The sequence below is a fragment of the Sapajus apella genome, unplaced genomic scaffold (genome assembly GCF_009761245.1).
Source record: "Sapajus apella isolate SASKATOON/1434 unplaced genomic scaffold, GSC_monkey_1.0 scaffold14, whole genome shotgun sequence".
NCBI classification, from domain to species: domain Eukaryota; kingdom Metazoa; phylum Chordata; class Mammalia; order Primates; family Cebidae; genus Sapajus; species Sapajus apella.
This window is the reverse complement of record NW_022436954.1, coordinates 2974898-2991724: the sequence shown is the minus strand read 5'-3', so window position 1 is coordinate 2991724 and position 16827 is coordinate 2974898. Positions and strand designations below refer to the sequence as shown.

Genomic DNA, 16827 nt, shown 5'->3' with positions numbered 1-16827 from the left:
GTCCCTGACCTGGCAGGAGCTGTGGCCACACCCACGACTGCCTAGCAGCCTCACTTTCTGCTGTGGGGGTTGCCTCTGCCCACCCCTGGGTGCCGTTGCTGTAGTGGTGTCGGGAGAGGCTCTGGTGACGGCTGTTTCTGGTGCACCTGCTGGGCACCAGGTCCGGCTAATCCCTGTGCCAGGACTCGCATTTGACCCTACCGCATGCGGTGGAGGTTTCCGTTGCTGGGGAAGCCGAGGCCCAAGGAAGTCATGTGACTTGCCTAAGGTTACAGAGCTGGTAACCATCCCCCCGGGGCACCAGCACTGCATCCCCACCCAGCCCTGAGCCCCACCGTGTGCTGGGATTGTGCTGAGAGTGTCCACAGGCCGGGGACCCCGGGACTGGTGCTCTCACCTCCTTTCTCTGGATCCTGAGAATGATGCTCAGGGAAGTTTGAAAAAAACGTGTTCCAAGTCACACAGCAGCAGGAGCAGGATTTGAATCCAGGATAGGGGACCACACACTGTGTCCTGCTAGAGTAGTTACGTAGCTGTCCTGGGTGATATGCCAGGTGACAGGGGCCACTGTGCTCCCCAAAGGAGCCCTCCTACCCCCTGCCAGGTTGGGAGGTGGAAGGTCGGGGCAGAAGCTCTGAGGGGCCAGGTGCAGAGCTGGCCAGCACTTTGTGAGGCCAAGACAGGCAGATGCTTTGAGCCCAGGAGTTCAAGACCAGCCCGGGTAACATAGTGAGACCCCATCTCTACAAAAAATTCTTAAAAATTAACCAGGCCCTGTAGTCCTAGCTACTTGGGATGCTCAGGTGGGAGGATTACTTGAGCCCGGGAGGTCGAGGCTATGGTGTCGTGTGATTGTGCCACTGCACTCCAGCCTGGGCAACAGAGCGAGACCCTGCTTCAAAAAAAAAAGAAACTGAGGGCTCAGTTCAAGGTCTCAGGCAGCCCTTGGCTTCAAGGCTGGCAGGGAGGAGAGGATCACTGGGCAGCCCTGGCGCGTGACCCCTGGCAGAGAGACCCTCGGTGACCTTGGGCCTAGCAGAGCCTCTGAGCGCATCAGCCATGTGGAACCCCTCAGGAAGGGCAGCAGGAATTTGGCTTCTGGCCTCCTCACCACTGCTACTCGCCATCTGCAGTGGCTCCTTTTACAGATTAGGAGGCTGGGGCATCGGCCAACTGAGTGCCTTGTCCCAGGTACTGCGTAGGCAGAGCTGGGACTTGAACCCCGTGTCCTGGTTGCTGCCGGGGGTGGGCTGCGCCCTAGCTTGTGAGGCCAGTCACAAGGTTTGATGTGGGTTGGAGACCACCACCCGGCTCTGCAGCACATCGCGTGACCCAGCTCATCCAGGCCATGCCCAAACCTGTTGCCAGGCGAGAAACCAGTCACAGCACAGCTGTGGTTGCCTGAAATGATTAAGCTCATTAATCACCCAGGAGTGAGGACAGACTCATGAAAACCAGCAAAAGCCCAGGAAACCCATGTGGCCCTGCCAGTGAGGGTGGCCACATGCGTGCGGCCTGGCCATCACTCTGCTGTACGTGCTTTTGGCTTAAACACTCCGGATGTTTACTGAGTGCTTGGTGAATAACATGGAAGGCCTGTGCTCGCTGCGGGGGGAGTGGAGGACGCATAGCCAGGCCTGACGTAGTGAGGACAGGAGAGGAACGTGAACCCGGAGCCTCGGTGGTAAACCTAGCCCTGCCACTCAGCAACTGTGTGACTGTAGCCAGTACTTAATTCTGGTAGGTCCTGCCTGCGCTTCGGTAGATCTTGCCTGCTTTGCAGAGTGGACAGACACTTTGAGGCTTTCACTTGGTCGCTAGGCTGCAGGGTTGAACCCACTCGCCCCACGGGGCGCCCTGTGCTCTGTGGCCTGGCTGTGCCGTTGCCGACACCATTCCTGTTGCGTGTCCCTGCAGGTCAGGAGCGGGTCGTGATTGCCGACGATTTGCCGCACCCGTTCGGTCTGACACAGTACAGCGATTATATCTACTGGACGGACTGGAATCTGCACAGCATCGAGCGGGCCGACAAGACCAGCGGCCAGAACCGCACCCTCATCCAGGGCCATCTGGACTTCGTGATGGACATCCTGGTGTTCCACTCCTCCCGCCAGGATGGCCTTAACGACTGCGTGCACGACAATGGGCAGTGCGGGCAGCTGTGCCTTGCCATCCCTGGCGGCCACCGCTGTGGCTGTGCCTCACACTACACCCTGGACCCCAGCGGTCGCAACTGTAGCCGTAAGTGCCTCACGTTCTCCTGCACCTCACTCCCACATTACATCAGGCTGGTTCTGGGAGCTGATGCTGAAAGGAGCTTCTCATCTGGGCTTCCCGGGTGTACATAGATGGTTGGGGAGGTTGTGCACTGCACAAGCTGCATGATGCTACCTGGAGGTCCAGGTCCAGGCAGGGTGGACTTGAGTGGACTTCATCAGGACACAGGTAAATGGCCCAGCCCCTGAGCTGCCAGGTCCTGGGGAGTATCTTTGGGTGTGAAAACCAGTTGCTGGGGAAGGGTGCTCGCTCATACTGTCAGCCCGGTGCTGAGTGCTTTCCACAGCACTCATTTACTCCTCAAGCCCAGAGGGCGGTGAGTAGCATGGTCCCATTTCACACAAGGAACCTGACACGCAGAGAGGTGTGGCAACTCACCCAAGGCCACACAGCCGGAGCAGGTTGAGCGAGTGTTGACTGCAGTGGGCTGGCTCAAGAGTCCCTGCTCCTGACCCCTTGCCAGGCAGCCTAGCATCAGCTCGAGCAATTGTTTTTTGTTTCTGTTTTTTTTGAGATGGAGTCTTGTTCTTGTTGCCCAGGCTGGAGTGCAGTAATATGATCTCGGCTCACTGCAACTTCTGCCTCCTGGGTTTGAGCAATTCTCCTGCCTCAGCCTCCCGAGGAGCTGGGATTACAGACGTGTGCCACCATGCCTGTCTAATTTTTGTATTTTTAGTAGAGACGGGGTTTTACTGTGTTGGCCAGGCTGGCCTTGAACTCCCGGCCTCATGATCTGCCTGCCTCGGCCTCCCAAAGTGCTGGGATTACAGGCGTGAGCCACTGTGCCCAGCCTAGCTCGGAGAATTTTTGCACTGACCCTCTGAAGTAGGTGGGGCTCTTTGTTCTTATGTCAGTGATGAGAAGACTTTCCTCTGGCCTCTCCAGGGTACAGGTGCTTCCTGTTGGCAGGCTCTTCCCCGGTGACGTCAGCAGCGAGCTGGTTATGCTTCCCTACACAGCACTTGAGAGTTTCTAAAGCTCTTTGTCATCCAGGTCCTGTTGGAGTCTCATGCAGACCTGGGCACTGGCAGGACTGGTCTTGCCTGTCCTAGCTATGTGGATGGGGAGCTTAAAGCTTGCAAGGGTTAAGGGGCTGTTGGAGGCCCAGGCTGGCAGGAGATGGGCCTAGGTCAGAGTCTGGGCCTTCCCATGCCTGGGCTGCCCTTGATCCTGGTGCTCACCATCCCTCCCTGGGACCATGACCTTGAAGGGTCAAATGGAGGTGCAGGTAACCCGTGGCAAGGAGAGGTTGCCATGACTCAGAGTCCCCATTCTGTGGCTGGCAGACCCGGTGCAGCAACTTGGATTTCATACCAGCCACTGGAGCCCGCTGCCAGTGCGCTCAAAGTGCCACACCTTTGGAACCCCCAGGAGACTCTGTTAGCTGCTGGGAGGTAGAGGCATCCGATGTTCTGGTCCTGCTAGAGTCGGTTCTTCGGGTCCTGGTGCCAGTGCACTGAAATGAGGCCCAGCTTGATTCCAGGGATGCCTCGTGGTGGCATGTGCTACTCACTGACACCCTCGAGGACTGTCCCCTCCTGAGCTCGTCATTGACTTTGCTCAGTTTTCCGCAATTCACTGGCACACACATGGGCACATAGCAAACCGCACACCCATTCGTGGGTATGAGTTTCACTACCATTCCACTACCGGTGTTCACGACCATTACCTGCCTTCTGTCTTAAGTTTTCATCATTTAAAAATATATTTATTGGCCAGGCGCGGTGCCTCACGCCTGTAATCCCAGCACTTGAGGAGGCCAAGATGGGCAGACCACCTGAGGTTGGGAGGTCGAGACCAGCCTGACCAACATGGTGAAACCCTGTATCTACAAAAAATACAAAATTAACTGGGTATGGTGACACACTCCTGTAATCCCAGCTACTCTGGAGGCTGAAACAGGAGAATCGCTTGAACCTGGGAGGTGGAAGTTGCAGTGAGCCGAGATTGCGCCATTGCACTCCAGCCTGGGCAACAAAAGCGAAACTCAAAGATAAAAATACAAATAAAAATAAAAAAAAATTATTATTTATTTCAAAAGTAATACAGGTACTTAAAACAGCAGAGACATAGCCAGGCACGGTGGCATACGCCTATAATCCCAGCACTTTGGGAGGCTGAGGCGGGTGGATCACGAGGTCAAGAGATTGAGACCAGCCTGGCCAACATGGTGAAACCCCGTTTCTACTAAAAATACAAAAATTAGCTGGGCATGGTGGCATGCGCCTGTAGTGCCAGCTACTCGGGAGGCTGAGGCAGGAGAATTGCTTGAACCTGGTAGGTGGAGGTTGCAGTGAGCCGAGATCATGCGACTGCACTCCAGCCTGGGTGACAGAGTGAGACTGTATCTCAAAAAAAAGAAGAAACAGCAGAGACATATATGACATGGAGAGTAAAATTCCCCATATCGCACCCCGAGAGACAGCCCTGTGTCCCCCGTCTTTCCCGTGGCCCTCCATCGGGGTGACGCTGAGCCACCTATTGCAGTGGAGTGGCTTGCTGTCCCGCCCACCAGCTCCTCTTCATCTTCCAGACACCCACATGCAGCCCTGTCTTTGCCTCCTCTAGCACCCAGCACCTTCTTGCTGTTCAGCCAGAAATCTGCCATCAGCCGTATGATCCCGGACGACCAGCACAGCCCGGACCTCATCCTGCCCCTGCATGGGCTGAGGAACGTCAAGGCCATCGACTATGACCCACTGGACAAGTTCATCTACTGGGTGGATGGGCGCCAGAACATCAAGCGAGCCAAGGATGATGGGACCCAGGCAGGTGCCCCCGTTGGCAGGGGCGGTGTGTGCTTCCAAACTCGCTCCTTGTGGTGGCTTCCAGGCTGCTGCCCCTGTCTCAGCACAGGGAAAAAACAGAGCACAGTTCCGGGTGAATGATGACTTGGGCTTTGATAACTTAGTCATAGGGTATAACTCTCAGCAGCATGGAACCCCGAGGCTGTGATTATATGTAGAAACTGAGGCCGGGCATGGTACTTATGCCTGTAATGCCAGAACTTTGGGAGGCTGAGGCGGGCAGATCACCTGGGGTCAGGAGTTCGAGACCAGCCTCACCAACATAGTGAAACCCCATCTCTGCTAAAAATACAAATTAGCTGGGCTTGGTGGCGGGCACCCATAATCCCAGCTACTCGGGAGACTGAGGCAGCAGAATAGCTTGAACCTGGGAGGCAGAGGTTGCAGTGAGCTGAGATGGTGCCATTACACTCCAGCCTGCGAGACAAGGGTAAAACTCCATCTCAGAGAAAAAGAGACTGGATTTCCCAGTTTTTTAAGTAGTCATGGGCGGGTCTAACCCCACAGGACTTTTTTCTTTCCAAGAAAGTAAAGCGGTCTTGTGTCATGCAGGGCAGTTGGTATTGGCTAATCTAGGTTTATCTGTTATTTTGTAGGAATTGTACAGTCATTTCTGCTACAGTGCAGTATACGCGCTCCTCAAAGTCACCGCACTATGCACTATGCAAAATCGCACAGTAAAATGACACGACTCATAGGGAAAAGGGGACCAGGACACAGTCCTCAAAAACTCTGTCAATGACATGTAAGAAAAGAGCTAGGAACCTGGGAAATAGCAGAGGGCCTTTTGCACATAAATGGTTAGATACATCCCACAGCAATGTGCATTCAGAAACGTTACTGCTGCAACAGATCTGACACTTCACCTTGGGGAGATCTGGAGTTGGCTTCCAAGTGTGGAAGGGTGCCACGCGTGAGTTTCTGTGAAACGCTGGGAGGAGGACTGTGGGAAATCAGATGGAAGGTTTTCACCCCAGGTGTGGAGGGAGTGGGTCATGGCCCCAGCAGGGAGCACAGGGAGGTGAGAGATGGAGGTGTGTGTGTGGGTGTGACCCTGCGCAGTTCCCTGCTGGCTGTGGTTTTCTGCATTCGCTTAGTGTTTCTCATGGAGGAAATTGTGCATGCGCAAACGCGAGATCCGTGCTGTGCTCAAATTGTCCTGATACATCACTGCATTGGAACAGATATGTTTTTATTTATTTATTTTATTTTGGGATGGAGTATCGCTCTGTCACCCAGCCTGGAGTGCAGTGGCATGATCATGGCTCACTGCAACCTCTGCCTCCTACATTCAAATGATTCTCCTACCTTAGCCTCCCGAGTAACTGGGATTACAGACATGGGCCACCCCGCCATGCCAGGTTTGCATTTTTAAAACAACTGCTAGGCTAGGCCTGGTGGCTCATACCTGTAATACCAGCACTATGGTAGCTGAGGTGGGCGGATTACCTGAGGTCAAGAGTTGAAGACCAGCCTGGCCAACAAGGTAAAACCCTGTCTCTACTGAAAATACAAAAATTAGCCGGATATGGTGGTGGGTACCTATAATCCCAGCTACTCAGGAGACTGAGGCAGGAGAATCACTTGAACCTGGGAGGTGGAGGTTGCAGTGAGCCACGATCTCACCATTGCACTCCAGCCTGGGCAACAAGAGTGAAACTCCGTCAGAGAAAAAAAACAAAAACAAGTGCTGTAGCAGAAGCAACCCCTTTGCGATGTCAGGCTTGTGTGCCCTGTTCCAGGAAGGATGTGCTCATGGTGTCCTCAGGCCTATCTGGAGTCTGCAGCATGGGGCATAACAGGTTCATTGGTGTGGAATTCCAGGACAGGCCTGGCTCCTAAGCACCCTTCTTTTATAAAAACTATAGAGCCCGCCTGTAATCCCAGCACTTTGGGAGGCCGAGGCGAGTGGATCACGAGGTCAGGAGATTGAGACCAGCCTGGCCAACATGGTGAAACCCCGTTTCTACTAAAAATACAAAAATTAGCTGGGCATGGTGGCAGGCACCTGTAGTCCCAGCTACTCGGGAGGCTGGGGCAGGAGAATTGCTTGAACCTGGGGAGGCAGGGTTGCAGTGAGCCAAGACTGCACCATTGCACTCCAGCCTGGGCAACAGAGTGAGACACTGTCTCAGAAGAAAAGGAAAAAAAACTACAAAGCCACGTGACTTCTTTCTCAACCGAGGATTGGTGTGGGAGCTTGTGTTATTATGGTGAAATCTTGGTACTTTCTTGATGCAGAGAGAGGCTCGTCTGGAGAGACGTTCAGATGGGTTGCTGTGCCCGTCATCAGTTTCACTGTCCTGCTCCCCCATCTGAAGGCTGGTGCTGCCCGGACAGGCTGGACACCCCCCTCCACCAGGTCCTTCCTGCAGCAGCAGCTTCCATTTAAGCTGTACTGTGAGGTCTTGTGAGGTCTGTGTCCTTGGCTGATGGCAAAACTCGGCTGAACTGAAATCCACAGCCATGCCCGCCTCCCTGTAGCTCCTCTCCTGGGCAGCTGTGATCATCGCCTCTGTCATGGTGCAGATGGGGGAAATGGATTCTTTCATCTTGCTTGGTGTAGATGACTGTCACATGGAGTTCTTTGGGAAAGGGACGTGTTAATTGATGGATGTGGCTCCCATGCTGAGAGAGCTCCTGGGCACACATTGCCTTAGAGTCTCATTGGAGCTGCGTTCTTTCATGGTGTCCAGGCAGAAGTGATGAAGGCTTGGAGGAAAACACAGAAGGTTTTCCACTTAATTTGGAAAATGTGCTTTTCCCTCTGGTGTCTGTTGCTAAGGTCCAGCCTCCTGCAGCCTCCCTGCTCCGTGGACTCCAGCTCTGATTCTTTACTCGGGGTACCCTGGCCCCTCCAAAAGCTGGTGTCTAAATTATCATCCAATTGGCCGAGGTTTTGTTTTCTGTTTTTTATTTTTTATTGTGGTAAATATATATCCCATAAAATTGACCATTTTAATTATTTTGTTCTTGTTTTGGGGACAGGGTCTCCAATGTCGAGGCTGGAATGCAGTGGTGCAATCATGGCTCACTGCAGCCTCAACCTCCCGGGCTCAAGTGATCCTCCCACCTCAGCCTCCCTAGTAGCTGGGATTACAGGCATGCACTACCACGTCTGGCTGATTTTTTGGATTTTTTTTTGTTGTTATAGAGACATGCTATGTTGCCCAGGCTGGTCTCAACTCCTGGGCTCAAGCCATCTGCCTACCTTAGCCTCCCAAAGTGCCGGGATTACAGGGATGAGCCACAACACCCAGCCATTTTAACTTTTTTTTTTAAAAAACAGGGTGTCGCTGTGTTGCCCAGGCTGGAGTGTAGTGGCGTGGTCTCGGCTCACTGCAACCTCCACCTCCTGGTTCAAGTGATTCTCCTGTCTCAGCTTCCCGAGTAGTTGGGATTACAGGTGCCCACCACCACGGCTGGCTACTTTTTGTATTTTTAAATAGAGTTGGGGTTTCACTGCGTTGGCCAGACTGGTATCGAACCCCTGACCTCATGATCCGCCTGCCTCTGCCTCCCAAAGTGCTGGGATTACAGATGTAAGCCACCTCGCCCAGCCTTTTTTTGTTTATTTTAATTTTTTTAGACAGGGTCTCTCCCTGTTGCCCAGGCTGGAGTCCAGTGGTGCAATCTTGGCTCACTGCAGCCCCCACCTCCCAGGCTCAAGTCGTGCACCTCCACACCCAGCTAATTGTTTGTATTTTATGTGGAGACGGATTTCACCATGTTGCCCAGGCTGGGCTTGAACTCCTGGACTCAAGCAGTCTGCCCACCTCAGCCTAGTCCAAAAGTGCTGAGATGGCAGGCGTGAGCCACACCGCACCTGGCCTGTTTGACCTCTTGGAGTTGACGGTTAAGTGGCATTCAGTCAGTTCACATTGCGGCCGTCACTGCCATCCATGCCCAGACGACTTCACCTTCTCACACTGAAACTGCATGAAACACCCACTCCACATTTCCCTCTGACAGCCACCGTTCTACCTTTGTCTCTCTCTGACTTCTCTAGGTACCTCAGATAAGTGGAATTATCGATATTTGCCCTTCTGTAACTGGCCTCTTTCACCTGGCATGATGTCCTCAAGGTTCATCTGTGTTGTAGCCTGTGTCAGAATTTCCTTCCTGAAAGCCTGGGTAATAACCCATTGTAAGGGCTGGGCGTGGTGGCCCACACCCTGTCATCCCAGCACTTTGGGAGGCCGAGGTGGGTAAATCACTTGAGGTCAGGAGTTAGACCAGCCTGGCCAACATAGTGAAACCCTGGCTCTACTAAAAATACCAAATTAGCCAGGTGTGGCGGCGTGTACCTGTAATCTCAGTTACTTGGGAGGCTGAGGCAGAATTGCTTGAACCTGGGAGGCAGAGGTTGCAGTGAGCCAAGATTGTGCCACTGCACTCCAGCCTGGGTGACAGAGTGAGACTCTCTCAAAACAAAAATAAACAAGCAAACAAAAAACCTTGGCTGGGCACTGTGGTTCATGCTTGTAATCCCAGCACTTTGGGAGGCCAAGGTGGGCAGATCACAAGATCAGGAGTTCGAGACCAGCCTGGCCAAAACAGTGAAACCCCATCTCTATTAATAAAACAAAAATTAGCTGGGCGTGGTGGCAGGTGCCTGTAATCCCAGCTACTCAGGGGGCTGAGGCAGGAGAATCACATGAACCCAGGAGGCAGAAGTTGCAGTGAGCCAAGATCACACCATTGCATTCTGGCCTGAGCAACAACAGTGAAACTCCTCAAAAAAAAAAAAAGGACATGTCTGTCTATGGATAGATGGACCACATCTTGTTATTTGCCTATCCGTGCTAGGTTGCTTCCACCTTTTAGTTGCCGTGAATAAGGCTGCTGTGGACATTTCCTTCCATGGTGAAGGTTTCGTACTAGTGAGGAAAAGGTATGTTGCCTGTGGTGTTGCGTGTAAGAAAGTTTGCGTTAACAACTATTTGTACTTCATTAAAATGAGAGCTCAGGGTTCAGGAAGCTGGCCAGCTGTGTAAAGTTTGCTGTGTTGTTTGTGTGCCGGGAGGAGTGTGGCCAGGGTGTCATGTCCTGTGTGACACAGTACACGTTTCTCAGATGGCTTTTCTCCAGACTGCCGTCACGAAGTCTGGTTTTGCATCTGGTTCCCACAGACCCGCCCTCCGCGGTGAGCCTGATTTTGGCCAGGGTAGCTGGAATCTTGCTTGTCTTCCAGCCTGGCGGCTGTGCCAGGGTCCCCAGCCAGAGAGCTCTGTGACTTTTAGGAAAGAACTTGTTCAGTTGGCGTTGACGCACAGCCCCCTGGGGTCCACAGCTCTGCGGTGATGTGGATGTTGTTATCTACAAAGACACGTGATCCTTTGTGTCCAGATGAAAGTGATGATGTCTTTGCAGCTGCTCAGCAAGGCTGGACCAGAAGCTGCTCTGTGTGTATGGGATTGGAGGGATAGGGCAGGGGGGCTCCCTTTCCATCTGGGTCCAAGAGGCTGGGCCTGGGGAAGAAGCCTCTTTTTATCTACTTGGAGACTTTGTTTTAATTGCATATTTTTGAGACAGGGTCTTACTCTGTCACCCAGGCAGGGGTGTGGTAGTAAGAGCGTAGCTCACTGCAGCCTCAACCTCCCAGGCTCAAGCGATCCTCCCACCTCAGCCTCCTGAGCAACTGGGACTACAGGTGTGCGCCACCACACCCAGCTAGTGTTTTTTTTTTTGGTTGGTTGGTTTAGGTTTTTGTTTGTTTGTTTGTTTTTTTAATACAGATGGGATCTTGCTATGTTGTCCAGAATTGTCTCAAAATCCTGGGCTCAAGTGTTTCTCCCACCTCAGTTTCCCTATGGCAGTGTGAGCCGCTGCTGCCTCCCTGTTTTATGAACTGCTCAAGACATAGGTAAAGAAAGTCTGAAAAGACTTAAGACAGAGCCCCATCCTAAGATGATGACTCAAGGGAGAGGGAGGGGAGCTTTTCCTTCAGGCCTGGGTGGCAGCCGCCCAGGTGCTCCAGGCTGTCACTCGGAAACTTGAATGCAGCCATCTTTCAGGGTAACCCAAAGGGACCAGATCCTGAGGGGCGGTAGGCTTCTGGGCTGTCCCCTCCTCCTACATCAGTTCAGTAAGATCCCTTTGAAAGGATGCTGTCGCAGGCCCCAAGAGCCCAGGCTCATCCCTGAGATGCAGAGGGTGGCCTGGGCTCAGGCAGCACTCAGAGGATCTCCTGGGCGGTGACCATGGACAGTGTGGAGAGGGAGAGTCCTTGAGAGCCACTGAGAGATGTGGCTGCCCTGCCTTCCCAAGAGGGGCTATGGGTCATTCCCCACACTCACCTGCCCCCTACCCTTACCTGCCCTCTACCCCATTTCTGGCCTTCTTCCCTTGGGGAAGGGGTGGCCTGCACACCGGCTGTCCTGGCGCTCTGCAGAGAAAAGAAGATGTGAGGGCCACATTCCAAGTCTAGCTTGAGTCCTAGAAAGTGGAGAAGGCAGTGATGTCTTGGGCAGGCCCCTGTGGTCCTGGGTGCCTTCTTGGCTGTCAGCGGGGCCTTCCTGGGAGCACCAGTCTAGTGATGCACACACAGCTGGGTCCCCCTGGTGGGTTCACTGATGAGGGCTGAAATCCGAGGCAACAAGAGCTCTTCCAGAGGCCGTGGTCCCAATCGCTCTGGCATACTCGAGTGGGCACATAGTAAGGAGCTTAGTGGAGCAGATAGACCCCCACACCAGTATTGGGATTTGACTTTCAGGCTAAACTTGGGAACTGTGGCCTCTGCTCTCCTGCCAGAGCTCTCCAGCCAGTGTCCGGTGGTCTCCGCCAGTTCCAGGGGGCCTCAGCCAATGCCTGGGGGGTCTCTGCCAGTGCCCGGGACCTCCAGCCAGTGCCTGGGGGTCTCCACCAATGCCCAGGGATCTCCACCAGTGCCCAGGAATCTCCGCCAGTGCCCGAGGGTCTCCGCCAGTGCTCGGGAGTCTCCAGCCAGTGGCTGGGGGTCTCTGCCAGTGCCCCGGGGTCTCCACCAATGCCCGGAGTCTCCACCAGTGTCCATGGATCTCTGCCAGTGCCCGGGGGCCTCTGCCAGTACCTGGGGTCTCTGCCAGTGCTCACGAATCTGTCTCTGTTTCTTTGTCTTGCAGCCCTTTGTTTTGACCTCTCTGAGCCAAGCCCAAAACCCAGACAGGCAGCCCCACGACCTCAGCATTGACATCTACAGCCGGACGCTGTTCTGGACGTGTGAGGCCACCAACACCATCAATGTCCACAGGCTGAGCGGGGAAGCCATGGGGGTGGTGCTGCGTGGAGACCGCGACAAGCCCAGGGCCATCATTGTCAACGCCGAGCGAGGGTAGGAGGCCAACAGGCGGGTGGGCGGGGGTGCCACGCCCCACCCAGGCACGCCCGCCATGTCTTCTGTGCAGTGTCAGCCTCTCCCAGGCTGGGAGGATTTTCCACCCCAGTAATCCAATGGGTGGATTTCCAGAATCCCAAGAGCAAGCACAAACTCGTTCACAGCCCCTCCGGGGAAGCAGAAAGCCCCGAGGGCTGGAAGGGAGGGGTAGCTCTGCTGAGGGGTTACGAGGCAGCGCTGGCCAACGGGAGTTGCGGTTGACAGGTTTTGCACCATCTCTGTTAAACCCGAACCCTGTGCAGACATCCCCTTCATGGCATCCCAGGTTGGGGCTCCCTGTTGACTCGCTTGCGTTCCTCCACAGGGAGCTCCTGGGCTGCTTCCTCCCAGAGGCCCCTGACGCTCCCACCTGTTGGTCGTCTGGATGGTGGGAAGGCACCCAGGACCTGGAGGTCTCCAGAGGGAGTCGCCAGGGAAAGAGGAAGCCCGAAACCCATGTGACATGAGCCTCAGGCTCCAAACTGAGCATGGGAAGGTTTGGGGACAGGAGCACAATGACCTTCAGATAGCTGGGGGGCTGGCATGAAGACGGGAGCTTCAGCCAGCACAGGTCCGGGAGCCCAGAGTTCAAGTCCTGACTCTGCCACTTACTGCCCATGTGACCTCGGGCGGGTGGCATAACCTCCTGGAGACTCAGTTTCCTTATTGGTAGGAGTGACGGCCACAGTAGTGCAGCCCCTGCTGCTCACAGGGGCCTCAGTGGGCGGAAGCCCTGGGTCTGTAAGGTGGCTATGCAGGAGCCAGCTGAGCTGAGCTCCCAAGGGCCAGGGTTTCTGGGTCCTTAGCAGCTGCGGGAGGCCTGCTTCCATCTCCCATGGCTGCTGTGGGAAATTACCACCAGCCAGGTGGCTGAGAGTAGCGGACATTTGTTCCCTCACACTTCCTGAGGCCCGAGATCAAGGTGTCGTCAGGGCCCCGCCCCCTCTGAAGGCTCTGAAGGAATCTGGGCTTCTGGTGGCTCCAGACATCCCTTGACCTGTGGTCGTGTCACTCTAGCCTCTCCTTCTGATTGCACATTGCTTGGCTTCTTCTGTGTCTTTTTTTTGAGACTGAGTCTCGCTCTGTCCAGGCTGAAGTGCAGTGACCTGATCTTGGCTCACTGCAACCTCTGCTGCTGAGTTCCGTCGATTCTCCTGCCGGAGCCTCCCGAGTAGCTGGGACTACTGGCACCCGCCACCACACCCAGCTAATTTTTGTATTTTCAGTAGAGACAGGGTTTCACCATGTTGGCCAGGCTGGTCTCTATCTCTTGACCTCATGATCTGCCTGCCTCGGCCTCCCAAAGTGCTGGGATTAAAAGATGTGAGCCACCGCACCCAGCCTCTTCTGTGTCTTTTAAGGACACTTCAGTTGGATTTGGGGCCCATGCTCACCCCATGTGGTCGTATCTTGATCCTTTGTGACATTTGTAAAGAACCTGTTTGCAAATAAGCTCACATTCCGAGGTTCTGGGGTGGACGTGAATTTGGGGAAGATTGTTCAACCAGTACAGGATGTGACCTGTCAGCCTCGGGCAGCCCTGACAGGTGGGGGCTGGTGCTGTGGGCTCTGCTGGCCAAGGAGACACCGTCCTCACGCCCGTCCTTCAACTGCCGCCTTCCCGCAGGTACCTGTACTTCACCAACATGCAGGACCGGGCAGCCAAGATCGAGCGCGCGGCCCTGGACGGCACTGAGCGGGAGGTCCTCTTCACCACCGGCCTCATCCGCCCGGTGGCCCTGGTGGTAGACAATGCGCTGGGCAAGCTGTTCTGGGCGGACGCGGACCTGAAGCGCATTGAGAGCTGCGATCTCTCAGGTATGCGCCCCGGGGCCTTCCTTATCGCCAGTAATGGCAGCAGCTGCCATATTGCTCAAGGCCTGCCGCGGGCCCTGCACTGCACCAGGGGCTTTGCGTGTAGCATGTTTCATCCTCGAGCTGACAGCTCCAGCCTGGGGTTCTGAGTGAGCCCCACGTGGCAGAGGCAGAAGAGAGTGAGCTCCATCCCCTGCCGTGGGGCCCAGAGCAGCTCACTCAGGCTCACAGAGAGTGAGCGAGCTGCTCAGGGCCCCACGGCAGGGGGTGGAGCGGGACTCCGGCCTGGCCTCTGCCCCCAGCACGTGCACAGGCAGCTGCTCTGCTCTGGGCCGTGTTAGGTCACAAGGGGCTGAGGAGAAATGAGAGTTGGTGCTTAGAGAGGAGGCTTAGTCCTCATGGCTCTTCCTGTTAACGATGGGGCAGGTTGGGGAGGGGAGCGGCCGTGCTTGCAGAGGCCAGTGGCCGAGGCCCACCTTTGGGACCAACGGGCTTCATCCTGAGGCCAGCCCAGGTGGCAGCAGGGCTTTCTGAGGGCTTACCTTGGGTTGGCTGCTTACAGGGACTTTGCTGCAGCTCACCCCGTGCAGAGCACGGAATCCCCCAGGCCTCCGGCAGTCCTGTCAACTTCTGTCCTCCCAAGCCGAGTGTGGGGTGAGCGCTGGAGGTCAGCACTGCTCAGGGGGGTCCTCGTGCCACTTGCAGGGGCCAACCGCCTGACCCTGGAGGATGCCAACATCGTGCAGCCTCTGGGCCTGACCGTGCTTGGCAAGCACCTCTACTGGATCGACCGCCAGCAGCAGATGATCGAGCGCGTGGAGAAGACCACCGGGGACAAACGGACTCGAATCCAGGGCCGTGTCACCCACCTCACTGGCATCCACGCAGTGGAGGAAGTCAGCCTGGAGGAGTTCTGTACGTGGGGGCTGGCAGCGGGGTGGGCAGAGTGGCCTGTAACCCGGCCCCCAGGAGGAGGCCGGAGGCCAGTGCCAGAGTTTGTGTGGCCTCAGCGGGTGGTGGGCTCTGCCAGAAGCCGAATGTTGCCCGCCGGGGCTCAGCAAGATGCCCGGATGCCCCGAGGCCTCTGAGGTTTTCTTTTGCTTCGGAACAAATTACCACAAACAGCATTTTAAGACAACACCAACTCTTTTTTTTTTTTTTTTTTTGAGTCAGGATCTGGCTCTGCTGCCCAGGCTGGAGTGCAGTGGCTCAAACACAGTTACTGCGGCCTCGACCTCTGGGCTTAATTAAGCAAAGCTCCTGCCTCAGCCGCCCAGGTAGCTGGGACTACACGTGCGCACCACCACATCCAGCTAATTTTTTTTGTAGAGACGGGGTTTCCCCATGATGCCTAGGCTGATCTTGAACTCCTGGGCTCAAGCAATCTGCCTGCCACGGCCTCCCAAAGTGCTGGGATTATAGGTGTGAGCTACTGGCCTGACAGCACCCTGGATTGTCTCTCTATTCTGTAGAGCAAAAGTCCAGGCACAGTGTGGCTCACCTGGGTTCCCTGCTTGGTCTGATGCAACCAGAATCAGGATGTCAGCAAGGCTGGGCCTTCAGTGGAGGCTCGGTGGAGAAATCAGCTTTCTTGCTCACTCAGTGGATGGTGGTTGTGGGACTGAGGTTGTGTTTTCTTTCTGGCTGTTGGTCGGGGACCACTCTCAACTCCTAGAAGCCAGCCTGGGTCCTCACCCGTGGCCCCTCTGCCTCAGCAGCGAAGGCTCCCTGCATCAGTCCCTCCTGCACCTCGAGTGTCTCTGACTTGCTCCTCTCTCACCAGCTGGGGAGACTGCTCTGCTTCTAAAGGGCCCTGTGATTCGGCCCAGCCACCTTCAGATTAGATTAGCCTCCTCTTTGACAGACTCCAAGTCGGCTGATTAACAACCTTAATCACATCTGCAGAATCCCTTCTGTCAGTAAGGTCATGATGCCGTGCTGGGGACTGGGGTGGGAAAATAGGGGGCATTTAGGATTCTGCCTGCCACTGCCTTGCTTTGCCCCAGGGCTTGGGGGAGGGGCCTCCACAGCTGGGACCACAGTTCCTTCCTCCCCTCCATGGTAACCATCTGAGGATGACTTGAGACCAGCCTGGGCAACATGGTGAGAGCCCATCCCTACAAAAAAAAACAAAAATGGACCAGGCTGGGTGCAGTATCTTATGTCTGTAATTCCAGCACTTTGGGAGGCCAAGATGGGCAGATCACTTGAGGTTGGGAGTTCGAGACCAGCCTGGCCAACACAGTGAAACCAGGTCTCTACTAAAAATTCAAAAATCAACTGGGCATGGTGGCAGGTGCCTATAGTCCCAGCTACTGGGGAGGCTGAGGTGGGAGAATTACTTGATCCCAGGAGGTGGAGGTTATAGTAAACCAAGTTTGTGTCACTGCACTCCGGACTTGGCGACAGAGAGAGACTCCATCTTAAAAACAAAAAACAAAAAAAAGGGCCAGGCATAGTGGTGACAAAGAGACCCTGTCTCAGAAAAACCAAACGCTGAATTCTTGAGACTGAGGAGGGTCACTGTGATGTTTTTCTGGGTGGGATGGGGAGCAGAGTGTCTTCTGTCATTTC

At 55.0% G+C, this 16827-nt stretch overlaps 1 protein-coding gene across 2 annotated transcripts in view; it reads left to right on the top strand.

Moving 5' to 3' along the window:
* LRP5 (LDL receptor related protein 5) overlaps nucleotides 1-16827 on the top strand; it is a 131919-nt gene that overhangs the window by 93956 nt on the left and 21136 nt on the right. For both annotated transcript variants that reach the window (XM_032282590.1, XM_032282591.1), the window contains 5 exons: nucleotides 1918-2241; nucleotides 4846-5045; nucleotides 12188-12396; nucleotides 14066-14256; nucleotides 14959-15168. In XM_032282590.1, coding sequence (XP_032138481.1) covers nucleotides 1918-2241; nucleotides 4846-5045; nucleotides 12188-12396; nucleotides 14066-14256; nucleotides 14959-15168 — 1134 coding nt within the window. The remainder of the gene's footprint in view (nucleotides 1-1917; nucleotides 2242-4845; nucleotides 5046-12187; nucleotides 12397-14065; nucleotides 14257-14958; nucleotides 15169-16827) is intronic.